Source organism: Schistocerca piceifrons, chromosome 1, assembly GCF_021461385.2.
Source record: "Schistocerca piceifrons isolate TAMUIC-IGC-003096 chromosome 1, iqSchPice1.1, whole genome shotgun sequence".
NCBI lineage: Eukaryota > Metazoa > Arthropoda > Insecta > Orthoptera > Acrididae > Schistocerca > Schistocerca piceifrons.
The window spans coordinates 1126030741-1126044941 of record NC_060138.1 but is presented as its reverse complement, the minus strand read 5'-3'; the positions used below and the strand labels follow the sequence as shown (position 1 = coordinate 1126044941).

The 14201-nt window shown below is 38.7% G+C and overlaps 1 protein-coding gene across 2 annotated transcripts in view; it reads right to left on the bottom strand.

Annotated features, from left to right (window-relative positions):
- The window catches only part of LOC124779165 (serine/threonine-protein phosphatase 6 regulatory ankyrin repeat subunit A-like), a 303064-nt gene that overhangs the window by 58071 nt on the left and 230792 nt on the right, over positions 1-14201 (bottom strand). For both annotated transcript variants that reach the window (XM_047253694.1, XM_047253693.1), the window contains exon 13: positions 6660-7202. In XM_047253694.1, the coding sequence (XP_047109650.1) occupies positions 6660-7202 (543 nt within the window). The remainder of the gene's footprint in view (positions 1-6659; positions 7203-14201) is intronic.

Below are 14201 nucleotides of genomic sequence, written 5' to 3'. Positions count from 1 at the left end.
TTAAGCTTTCAGAAGAAGGCCTTCTCCCAAAATAGAAAACACACACTCGTTCACACAAGCACAACTGTGACATTCTGTTTTGGAAGAAGGACTTCGTCTGAATGTTTAATATTTTAGCAGTCTTTTTCATTGTGCCTGTCAATGACTCAGTGCCTCGTCTATGCAGTGAGTAGTAATCTATCCTTTCCATAATGTCATTCCATCTGGGACTTACCCTTGTTTGAATTTAACACATTTTATTCCTCTCCATGTGAGGAATGTTTCCTGAAAGTTTGGTCCAGCTTTACATTATACCCTGTATGTATGAAAACACTTTGAACTTATTATTTCAGTTTGACTTTGAAGGAATTAGTGTGTATGAAGAAATGAAGAAAATTTTTTTTAAAGTAAAAACTGGCAATGTAAGAGTGTAAAATCTTGAGAGCTGGTTAGGTAACAAAAAGGAAAAATGTGCTCTCTTTCCTCAAGTTACAATACAATGAGTGTCTACGCTCCTAACATATTATGGCAACCAAGTTGGAATTAATAGTGATGAAGTACAATGCATTATTAGGATGTAATGAGGATTTTTGTGAATAATGATGCAGGATGATACTAATGATGATGATGATAATGATGATGATGATGAGGAGGAGGATGATGACAGTGATTATGTATTAGGGATTATTTGTGAGAAGTAATGACTTCTGTGAGTAGTAGTATGATGAAGTTATGGTTAGGGCTCTGCTATCTTGAAATAGAGTACTAAAATATATACATGAAATCAGTAGCAAAATGTTTAAATGTGAATAAAATTATGAAAGTTGTTAAATGTATTGTATTTTGTAAACTTGATCCTAAGTAAAAACAAGCGAAATAACACTCCAATGAAAAAATAAATAAATAAAGATGCACCATGAAGGAATTGTCTGAATGGGATGGAAATCAATAGATGTGAATTACATGTACAGACCAACAAATGATTACAATTTCAGAAAAACTGGATTATTTATGCAAGAGAAAGAGCTTCACAAATTGGGCAAGTCAGTAATGTGTTAGTCCGCATCTGACCCTTATGCAAGCAAGTTACTCAGTTTGGTACTGACTGATACAGTTGTTGGATGTCCTTCTTAGGGATATCATGCCAAACTCTGTCCAAGTAGTGTGCTAGATTGTCAAATCTGAAGTTAGCTGAAGGGCCCTGCCCATAATGCTTCAAACATTCTCAATTGAGGAGAGACTCGGCCACCTTGTTGGCCAAGGAAGAGTTTGGTAAGCATGAAGACAAGCAGCAGAAACTCTCATCCAGTACAGGCGGGCTTTATCTTGCTGAAATGTAAGTCCAGGATGGCTTGCCATGAAGGGCAAAAAAAAAAAAAAAAAAATAAAAATAAAAAAAAAAAAAAAACGGAGCATAGAATAATGTGGACATCTCCAGCAGTGTATTCACTGGTTGTCAGGTTTCAGTTTGAATTGGGACTCATCACTGAAGACAATTCTACTCAAGTCAATAAGATTGCAGGCTATATACTTTAATCTAAGTTAATTCTTTCATCGGGTATCTAAAAGCTCAATTAATCAGCATGGTGACTTTCTTAGTGCCTCTTAACAAGTTGTAAAAAATGCTGAACAGGCAATGTATCCAATGAAACCAGAATTTTGCTTTCACCCCAAGCACATAGTGATGGCCCCACAGAAACCTCAAGGAAGTTTACACTTGGTCAATATGCAATAAAGTGACATTGAAAATAAAGATTTTCAAATTGAAAAGGAAAAATGACACTGTTAAATTAAATGCTGATGACACCTCTATAGACTGCATAATTAACACAAAATATCTAGGAATGAATATTGATTCTCAGCTGAAATGGCATCACCACACAAAGATATTTGCAAACAGAATGTCATAAGCATTACACGATTTGATTGCTCTCATCAGCGTATAACAGCCAGTGTCTTTAAGTTCCATAGTATTCATACACACACTCAGTTCTTAGCTAAAAAATTCTTTTCCAGGGAATAAATGCACAGAATATGAACACAGTTTTAAAACCACAAGAAAGAGCCAAAAATAGTGTTCTTGAAGTCTTTTGTGGTGGCACACTTCAGTAATATTGGAAGCTTAGTCATGATCCAACACCGAACATTGCAGAAAGACAAGGAAGTTAATAAAGGACTCTAGCATGCCATAAGAAGTGATGAAGAAATTAATGCCTCATGCCACCAGACATCCCAGGCTTTAGGCATCGCCGAAGATACACGAGGAAAATATTCCTTTGAGGCCTACAGCTAGTGCAATCAGTTCAGCTGCCTTCAGACTGGCAAAACATCTGGCATGCCTATTAGCACCCAAACTGGGACATCATGTTGCTAACTCACTGTCATTCATTGTGGCTCTCAAGAAAATAAAGAAAGGCCAAAATGACGTACTGATCAGTCTGGACTTTTTGTCACTTTTTGTGAGAGTGCCAGTACAAGACATGCTGGATATTGTCAAGCCTTTCTGCCATGCCTTAAAAACAATGTACTTTATGCACTGCAACGAATATTATGAGATGACTGATGGCACTGCCAGGGGATCTCCATCATTTCCGGCTGTCACCAACTTTTCCATGGAGCACTATGGGGGGCAAGCCCTGAGCTCTGCGAGGTTGTGACCATCTTGCTTTCTATGGAATGTTGACAACCTCTTCTTGATGTGGCCTCTGGTGAAAATACACTGCAGCAGTTCATCAACTACATGAATGGTGACCATCCCAAAGTTAAATTTACCGTTGAGTTGGAGATGGATGGAAAGCTACAATACCCGGGTGTTTTAGTTGAGTGGAATGAAGGAGGCTGGCTCAATCATTTAGTGTACAGGAAATCTATGCACATGGGCCGGTACTTAAATGCCAACAGTTTTCACAACCCTGTACATAGGGAAGCAGTACTGAACACATTAGTACACAGGGCAAAGATTATTTCTGACAACGACCATCCAGAGTCTGAATTTCAGTATTTGAAGTGCATGTTCAGAGGAAATGGTTACAGTATGAGAAAAATTGCTAAATCTTTCAAGTGCTACCAATGAAAGATGCCTTGTGAATCGGCGGAAGAGTACAAGCCAGCTGCATTCCTTCCATACTGTGGAGCAACTACTAGCAAGATTGAGCACATGCTTAAGAGACATAGAGTGAGACCAGTGTACTGGCCCACCTCCAAAATAAGAGATATGTTATGCCTTGTTAAAGACAACAAAAGTCTTTGTGTTCTTTTTTGAATGGTGTGCCCTATGAATGTGGTAGTATTCACATAGGTCATATCATTCACAATGTTGCTGGGCATTGTGCAGAGCATTCATGACGTATCAAAGAAACAGTCATGGTTGAACATTACCTAGAAAACAGGCATAAAATACAATTTGAAAAAAAAAGAGTGTCGGCTCACAGAACATCAAACTGGGATTCTGTTATCAAAGAAGCAGCCAAAATTAGAGTAAACAGTAACAGTTTTAACAGAGATCATGGCTACATACTTAGTACAGCATGGGACCAGGCTCTGGACATTGAGCAAAAGCATAGATGTAGGCTTGACACTTGTAGGGATACAGCAGTGGCAGTTTCAAGCGTGGCTTCAGCCACTCGCGCCATGTGATGTCACTCGGTACCATGTGGAACGGAGATGCTACGAGCTGCCCAACTTGCCTTCTGCGTATGCATCTCTCCAGCCCTCTCTGGAAGGTTTCAGAAGCTTCCATTACATCTATATAACACCTTGCAGCCCCCCATAGTCAGTGATTTCAACCCCTGATGATGATGATGGAGAGAACTATTGAAAGCTCAAGTGTTTTATTCAAAATGACGTGACTTATAAGCTTTACGATAAATTGCCCAAGGAGATTAAAGAGATTGCTAACACATGTTGTTGTTGTTGTGGTCTTCAGTCCTGAGACTGGTTTGATGCAGCTCTCCATGCTACTCTATCCTGTGCAAGCTTTTCATCTCCCAGTACCTATTGCAACCTACATCCTTCTGAATCTGCTTAGTGTATTCATCTCTTGGTCTCCCTCTACGATTTTTACCCTCCACACTGCCCTCCAATACTAAATTGGTGATCCCTTTATGCCTCAGAATATGTCCTACCAACCGATCCCTTCTTCTGGTCAAGTTGTGCCACAAACTTCTCTTCTCCCCAATCCTATTCAATACTTCCTCATTAGTTATGTGATCTACCCATCTAATCTTCAGCATTCTTCTGTAGCACCACATTTCGAAAGCTTCTATTCTCTTCTTGTCCAAACTATTTATCGTCCATGTTTCACTTCCATACATGGCTACACTCCATACGAATACTTTCAGAAATGACTTCCTGACATTTAAATCAATACTGGATGTTAACAAATTTCTCGTCTTCAGAAACGCTTTCCTTGCCATTGCCAGCCTACATTTTATATCCTCTCTACTTCGACCATCATCAGTTATTTTGCTCCCCAAATAGGAAAACTCCTTTACTACTTTAAGTGCCTCATTTCCTAATCTAATTCCCTCAGCATCACCCGACTTAATTAGACTACATTCCATTATCCTTGTTTTGCTTTTGTTGATGTTCATCTTATATCCTCCTTTCAAGACACTGTCCATTCCATTCAACTGCTCTTCCAAGTCCTTTGCTGTCTCTGACAGAATTACAATGTCATCGGCGAACCTCAAAGTTTTTATTTCTTCTCCATGAATTTTAATACCTACTCCGAATTTTTCTTTTGTTTCCTTTACTGCTTGCTCAATATACAGATTGAACAACATCGAGGAGAGGCTACAACCCTGTCTTACTCCCTTCCCAACCACTGCTTCCCTTTCATGTCCCTCGACTCTTATAACTGCCATCTGGTTTCTGTAAAAATTGTAAATAGCCTTTCGCTCCCTGTATTTTACCCCTGCCACCTTTAGAATTTGAAAGAGAGTATTCCAGTCAACATTGTCAAAAGCTTTCTCTAAGTCTACAAATGCTAGAAACGTAGGTTTGCCTTTCCTTAATCTTTCTTCTAAGATAAGTCGTAAGGTCAGTATTGCCTCACGTGTTCCAGTGTTTCTACGGAATCCAAACTGATCTTCCCCGAGGTTGGCTTCTACTAGTTTTTCCATTCGTCTGTAAAGAATTCGTGTTAGTATTTTGCAGCTGTGACTTATTAAACTGATAGTTCGGTAATTTTCACATCTGTCAACACCTGCTTTCTTTGGGATTGGAATTATTATATTCTTCTTGAAGTCTGAGGGTATTTCGCCTGCTAACACATACCTATTTAAAATGGCAGCTGAAAAATACCAGGTAAGCAATGCATTATACACATTGAAGGTTTACACAAATAAATAATAACAGCGATAATAAAACATCTCTTATCTCACACAATACTTTCAGACTATGTATTTTCCTTTGTTTTTTCTTTTCTGGAAAAACTTACTCCCAAAGCTATGCAATGTATAATATTAACACATTATCCTCTTTCTGAGCTCAACATCTCGCTTTTAGAGCAGCATGTTGACTCAGTTTCTTTGGGCTACCAAACTGGAAGCTGCAGTACACAAAGTGGAAAGCAGACATTGTTGTTGTGGTTGTGGCCTCAGCTGACAGCATTTTTAGCACAACTTTATGAAATAGAGTGTATAGCATGTGCAGTAACTGGGAGTGAGAAGCGAATGAACAGTGTAACACTAGAATTTTACATTATTAAATAATTTATCTGTAAAACACTACTGTACACTAGAGACAACCTGAATGAGGTAGAACTGTTTTAAGCAGACTGACCTTGTATTTAGGAGGGTGGAGGCCCCTATCTTCATCCAGCCATCCTGATTTAGTTTTTCTGCAGTTTCCCTGATTATTTCAGACAAATATCAAGATGGTTTCTACTATGCAACAATAGCCAATTACCTTTCCCATCCTAGTTAATCTAGACATGCCTGTTTATATGAATCATGTTATTTTTGTCAACCTTAAATTTTAATACTGAGACTTGTCCAATATCCATGAAAAACTGATCTACAAATAAATAAAACTACTACTCTACTACTACCACTACCACTGCTACTGCTAATTATATAGACAATGTATGGGACAGTCTGTTCTTCTAAAAGACATTACAACAATTCTGATCAAGTTCTCCAAGTAAAGGACTGGGTTCACATGAGCAATTTTGTATTACTTGCTAATTCAATATCCGCACAGCAATGTCTCACTTCATTTTCTATGTTCTTCTACCCCCAAAACAATGTAGCTGGATCTGTTCCTTTTACCATTTGGAACCCAGCTGTCTGGGTTACACAAGAAGATTGGAAATATTCTTGTATAACCCAGTTGGCTGGGTTCCACATGACTTCCTTTTACACTGCATATGATTGATGTGGTTTTGTCTGCCCAAGCCATCACAGCCCTTAACAACATATTATAATTACACACACAAGAGAGGAATTCTGAATGTAAAACCCAAACTTCACAGTAAGATCCACCAATTCATGTTAACTGTAATGTTGTTGCCCTTTCTATTTATGGTTTTTATAGACATATTTCCATTTCCAAAACAAAATGTGTTTCGTGATGTTATTCTGAATAGGCCTACTGACTTTTGCACTACGTAACTACAGCTGATTGTACCACATAATTTGTCCCTGTGCTTTATAATAATACCTATACTTCATTCTTACCATCGCATTCCCATGGCTGGCTGTGATATGCAAAGGTTCCTTCCCTTGGTTGTCTTTTACACGAGGATTTGCTCCTGCTTCCAATAGAATCCTCACACAACAATCATTTCTATGAACCGCCAATTGTAGAGCTGTCTGTCCTTGCTCATCCTGGTGATCTACTGGGACCAGATTCTTTTCAAGTATGTATCTCACAATGCTATAGCTATCGGATATAGCTTCGTTACCGTAATATTGATTACTGATAACTTTTTTAATAGCACAATGTAGAAAACTGCTACCTGTTTTACCACATTCTGCTAATGCCTTGTTCTTTTGTAATATAAGGTCAACGATATAGGTATCAGCAATCTCAAATGCTGTATGTAAGATGGTTTTCCCATTTTTATCCACATTACCACTGTCCAGTAGAAATGCGTGTTCTCTTATAAGAAGATAAATGAGTCTGATATTACAGTTTTCAAATGCCACATGTAAAACTGACTTTCCATTTTTATCTCTCACAGTCAAATCTGCTCCAGCCTCAATCAGCAACTTTGGAACCTACAAAAACAGAAAACACTATTTCAGAAGATGATATCAATTAATGTCAGAAACTTGTGAAACATAATTGCATATGAGTATTTATTGAGGTAATAGATTACAGCAGATGCATTTTTATGTTCAATAGGTCTATAGTGAGGAGATCTTCAAGGATGTAGGATATGACATAAAATAATAATACATATTTACAAATTTACATATTTACAAAAAAATTATATGTCAATATCTCTTCCACAGACTGCTGTAGGATACGCCAAAATATCTTAAATATACAGGATGTCCCACTCAAACCACCCTAATTTCAAAGGCCCAGTTGGAAAAAAAATTGTTGAGCATCTCAAAGAATTTATTTATTTATCATCAATACACCTCTACACGTGAACCATTTGTAGCACGAAGAATATTGAGTCTATATTCACTTTTTTGCCAAATTATTTGTAACATTTCCTCTGTTATTGTTGCAAACGCATAAGTGATAAGATGTCGCAATGTAGGAATATCGTCCACTTTGGTCGCATACACGTGGTCCTTCACGAATCCCCACATGAAGAAATCAAGTGGCATAATTTCAGGTGAACGTGGTGGCCAGGCAATGGGTCCTTTGCATCTGATCCAATGATTGGGAAATTTCCTGTCTGGGAACTTGCGGACAGCCGTTGACCAATGCTCCGGGGCACCATCTTGTTGAAAAATGATGTTGGGTTTGAAATATGGTATCTCGGCTGATACACAAAGTTGAAATATGCTCACTTTTTTTTTATTTACTTAAATTTGGCATATTTCGTGACAGTACCTTTTCCGTTAGATGTTTACGAGGCAGTATTGGTCTTGGCTTCAGTTGTCTATTGGGAGTATGATTCCACAATGCGTCTTTGTCGGCTGCAGAAATGACCTGGTTCAATGTGTTTGCCTCATTTTTGGTGCTTCAATTACCATTTCTTCGAATGTAGTTTCTTCTTATAGTTTGTATAAAAAAAAATAGTAACATAATTCAAAATTATTTATGAGGGCGACCTGCACATTCTTCTACCATCAACACACACCAAGAGTTAACTGCCGACTGAGTATAGTCAAAGACGACTCCAGCGTCAAAGATATTTTACACAGCACACAAGCTTCCACTTGTAATCAGTCTCTTTGCTATTCTTCGATACATTTACTAATAGTAATCAATATGCTTTCACTCTCATAAATATAAGTAAATTAACATAAGATAAGGTAAATTATAATAAAAAAATTCTGACAAAAAATATAAAAAAACATTTACAATTTGGTATCGATAAATCCGGTAAAAAAAATACCACTTCTCCCAGATCCATTACAGGTTGCAAATCTTGTATCTGAGGGTATACAAACTGCTCCAACATGCCCAGATACATTGACCCATACACTGTTTGTTCCGCAAAGAAGAACGGTCCAACAATCCTGTAGTGCATTAGCCCACACCAGATGTTTAGTTTAAGGCTATCAAGAACATGTTCAATGACAATGTGCAGATTTTGTGAACCCCAAACCTGAACATTATGCCTATTAACCCTTCCTGACAGATGAAAGGTTACCTCATCTGAGAATAAACATCTTTGCAGGAAGCTGGCATCCATATCAATACGCTGCAGCATATCCATAGCAAATTGTTATTGGTGTGGTTTGTCGTTTGGTGTCAGATGTTGCAGAATTTGCACTTTGTAAGCACACATACATAGATGTTGGTGAACTACATGATGCAGTATTGATTGAGGTACATCAAGTTGCCTAGATGCTTGATGAATTGACTTACTTGGGCTTCTGAGAAATGTTTGTTCGATGTCCTCCACTGTCTCTTTTGAAACTCCGTAATGTGCATCACCAGAATGTTTCAGAACACTTCCTGTTGCCAGAAGCTTCCTATACCATTCCTTAATTGTTTTCACATCAAATGGATCACATTTGTATACACAATGATAATTTCTTTGCACAGCAATTGGCGATTTTGTTTCTGCAAACCACACTACTGCTTGCACGCACTGCTGTGGAGTCACCATTTTCACTTCATGCAACCACGCTGCACTCTGGCGACAATGCTTGGCACTTCTGAAGCGGGAATATAAATTCTTTGAGATTCTCTACAATGTGGCGCATTTTTTCATTGTTGTATCTACTGTGGCTTTTCTCTCCTGGGTCCTTGAAATCAGGGGGGTTTGAGTGGGACAACCTGTATTTTTACTGAAGAGGTAATGACAAACATGTCACGAAACATGTAAATGTACGTAACAGTAAGATGCATATGATAATTTTTAGGCTATTCTAGGCTACCCACGCATCATCAAAGCAAAAATCAGTTTACAATACTTATTTGTATTGATCACATTATTGGAGTAGAGATTTTTAGGATTCAGAACAGAACTTACCCAGAACTGCCAAAAGAGATGCAATGGGAGCTTTACTAACAGACACAAATTTGGAAATAGGGATGAATCATGAGCTTTTGCACTGTTCCAGATTTCCTTCTCTTCTTTATTCTGACGAAGAAATTTTAGAAGAAATAGGGATGAATCATGAGCTTTTGCACAGTTTCAAATTTCCTTCTTTCCTTTATTCTGACAAAGAAATTTTAGAAGATTCTTAATGTGGCATAGAGGTTGCAAGAAGATCAATAGAGGCCAACAACAGACTTGCAGGAAATGCACCGCCAATGCCCTCTCTGCTGCCAGTATTTAGACTGCTGCCACAGACTGGAGGGCCAATCTATTGTAGATCAGTGTGGCGAGTGAGTTCCATTCTGTCCTCAGTCGCAGCCCAGTGGGAGTCGCAGTAGCAGTTAGCTCTGCCACTAGTTCAGAGACAAGTAGTGCAAAGCAACCAGAACAGTGTTCATAATAAACATTGTACCTCAACAGCAGTTAGGCTAATGAGGACTATTATAGAGAGCTTGTACCACAATGACTATCTTAAGTTAAATAGATTTCTTATTCTTAGGAATAAAGAACCCATATAATATATGCATACAGTTTGTGTTATAGAAAGAGGATACCAGCCACAAAACAACATCCTCTCCTTGCTCCCTTGGTACAAGCCTTTACAGACAATGAAACGACATAAAAGATGGTGACAAGTATGATTCAGAAGAAGAGTTTTCTTGCTTCTGTTGTTACTTAGCTTGCAGGGGTTCATTGCTAATTTCTTGTAGTGTTCTTGCGTGTATTCCAGGAGGAGAGCCACAAAACTAATCAAATTTCTCTTTTCAGAGGCTTTGCTTGCTTTTTTGTTATAACATATTTGTGTAAACCATGGCTACCCTACCCCCTCCACTCCCTGCCCCCCGCACATCAGCTGCAGTCAGCCAGTGGCTCTAACACAAGCTTTTCAGTTTCAGAACCAACAAATTGCTGCCTTACTAATGATAGTACAATTTCTGGCTGCACAATCAGCATCGGCCACACAACCTGGCCAGCTGACCGATAAGCCCAAAAAGTGCCACCAACCAGCATACCACCGTTCCAGCAATTTAACAACACAGAAGAGGAATGGCTCAAATACCTGACATAGTTTCAAGCTCATTGTGCAGTTCATCAAGTTGAAGGTACTGTGAAGCTACAATAATTTATTTCATTGCAGGGTCCCCAGTGCTCAGGCTAATACAAAAACTATTCCCAACTGTGTCTCCTGATGAAGTCAGTTATGACAAAGTAATCACTGCATTAACTCAGTACTATGACCAGCAAGTTCAAGTAGCTGCAGCCAGATATCAGTTGTTTTTTTTTTTTTTTTTTTTTTTTTTTTTTTTTTTTTTTGCTGCCAGAACAGAAATACTGTCAGTGATACACAGAACTAACAGGTGTGACTAGGAAGGGCAAATTTAAGTGTAGTTGTGGCAACTTTTACAGTGACTTAATGATTAGGAATGCTATAACATTCAATGTCCCAGATAGTAAAATACGGGAACAGATCTTAAAGTACTCTGATCCATCACTTCCTCAAGTGTTGCAAATATTACAGCAATATGATTCAGGTGCCATAGGCCAATAAGTTTGACCAGGCTCCAATTTGTCAGGTCGAGTCACCCCTTGTTCACGACCGCAGGTAAACAGACCTGTGAAAATAGTGAAGTCTTGCCCTAGACGTTTTGCTCACCATAAAAGACAGGATTGCCCATGACATAATGCAACATGTTACACATGTGGAAAAGAAGGCCATGTCCACTCCCAGAAGAAACAGGCTTGTGCACATATAGTGAAGGCTGTGTTTTCCAAACATACAACAGGTTCTGACAAAACTAAGATTAAGGTTGTGCCTCTTTCTTGCTCTATTGCTGTGCAACGATGTTCTAACACACAGCTTGTCTTGTTACGCATTGTAGGCCATTGTGTGAACTTTCACATAGGCACAGATACCTCAGTAACTTTACTTAATCATGCCATGTACAAACAGTTAGGCTCACCATGCCTTTCTAAACATAACAAGTGCCTCACTGCTTACAACAGACAGGAAATTCCAGTGCTTTGACAGTGTAGTTTGCCTGCCACTTACAAATCTCATACCAGGACAGTGAATTTTACTGCAATGAAATCAAGAGACAGTGAGAACATCTTCGCTTAGATGCCTTTGATTTATTTGGCCTTAGCATCCAAGACAATGTACTTTCCATATCGGCTTGTGATCCAAATGACAGTGTCGCTAGCATGCTTAAAGAATTTCCTGAACTACTTTCAGAAGGAATGGGAAAAGTAAATAACTTCATAACACATGTTATATTGAAAGACAGTGCACAACCTAAGTGTTTCCGAGCCCAACCCATTCCCATTGCTTTAAGAGAAAAGTAGCCAGTGAATTGAAAGAATTGCAAGGTATTGGTGTAATTTCTTCCATTTAAGCTAGTCAATTGACAGACTTAGTGCAGGATGTTACCTTTCTAAGATAGATTTGCATGATAATTACTTGTAAATTCCATTGGATGAAGAATCACAGAAAGTAATGTCATAAATACACGCTTAGGTCTTTTCAAGTATTTGTGTTTGCCCTTCGACAGTGTTTCCGCACTGTTACTTGAAACAGGTGACTGCACAAGTGGCATTTTGTTCAAATTACCTTGGCAATATTCTCATATCATGCCATACATGAGAGGAACACATTGCCAATTTGCAAACTCTTTTGCGAGTACTGTCAGAAGCGGAACCCAAGTGACATCTCAAAAAGTGTGACTTTTTTCAAACTGAACTACAGTACTTCGGTCATGTGATAAACAGTCAGGGTGTGCACACCCTCCAATCTCATTTACTTGCAATCTGTGGCCTGACTGTCCCTTGCAATGTGTCTGAATCGCAATCAGTACTAGGCAAGATGACATACTACATTCGGTTCATACTAAAAGCCGCTCATATCGCAGGTCAATTGCAAAGCCTGTGTCACAAAAATGTACCTTTTGTGTGGACTAAGGACTGTCAAGACACATTTCAGAAACTCAAAAATTCCTTGCTTAGTGACAGATGTTTAGTACATTTTGACCCTGCCGAGATGATAGTTTTGCAAGTTGACACTTCTTCCTATAGAATCAGCACTGTGCTTATGCACAGAATTGGTGCACAAGACAGACCTACTGCTTTTGCCTCAAAGTTGTTAACTCAAACTCAGTGAACTTATTCTCGAATAGAAAAACAGGCACTCATTATTGTGTATGTTGCAATAAAATTCCATCATTATCAGTATCGTCGCAAGTTCTATTTAGTGACAGATCACAAGCCTTTGCAGTCCTTACTTCATCCATCAAAGCTGGTTCCTATATGCACTGCCCAAAATTTGCAACACTGGGCTTTGTTGCTTTCACGCTATGAGTATGAAATTGTGTACAGACCTATGGTAAATCACGTCAATGCAGAGGCCCTATCTTGCCTTTCGATTGGCCCAGACTCTGATTTTGATCCATCTGCCACATCTTGTTGCTAAATCAATGTGCAGGACTCTGAATTGCTGGAATCTTTTCCCTGGCACTACAGAAACATTGCACAGACCACAGTAGCAGACCCAGACCTCAAGATTTTGTTGTATTATCTTTGCATGTCTTGGCCCCATTCATTGAACAGTATCCAGAACTCAGTTGTGCACCAACATTTTGCACGTTGACATAGCCTTTCAGTTCAACAGGGTGTGATTCCAGCTCAAAATGACAATGGACAATCCCCTGTGCTTATTCCCAAATTGTTGGAAAAGGATGTGTTGCAATTGCTTCACCAATGACATTGAAGAATTATTCGCACTAAACAGTTAGTGCACCAGCACTGTATTTGGCAGGGCAAGGATGCCCACATAGAACAGATAACACCACAGTGTTGCCCATACGCGGAGAACCAATCCACTCCACCACAAACATTCTCAGCTTGACCTAAGACTCAAACACCATGGCAACAAGTGCACATAGACTTTGCAGAACTATTTTGGAACACTCGTTGGCTCATAGTGGCAGACTCTTTTAGCAAGGTTCCATTTGCAGTGCCTATGAACTCTACACCATCACATAGCACCACTCAAACATTGTCCTCCATATTTTGCATCAAATGTTTGCCAGAAGTACTTGTGTTGGACAATGGACCACAGTTCAATTCACATGATTTTGAACAGTGTTGTGAACACAATGGCATTACTGGTTTCTAGAATGAAAAGAGACTTGAAAAGAAAGCATCTTTCCGATGTTGCTGAGGTGAAGAAGAAAACATTGGAGGCACTGTCAAGCATCACAAAATATGAATATAACAATGTTTCGGAAAAAAAGAAAAAAAAAAAAACAGAATAAAAAATTAGCTATGAGTATTAATGCAAGTGGAAAGTACTTTGAATGGGATTGAAGGTTTGTGCTTAAAATGTGAATAAATAAGTTCTAAAAAATAGTTCGGATTCTTTCGGGTACCGCCTCATACATCAATATCTGCACCTATTTCCCGAACACCACTATGAAGTGCATGGCAGTGGATATGTTGCAACATATAGTGTAATAGTGTTAACACTGTTAACATGTAGAGTAACTTAAAC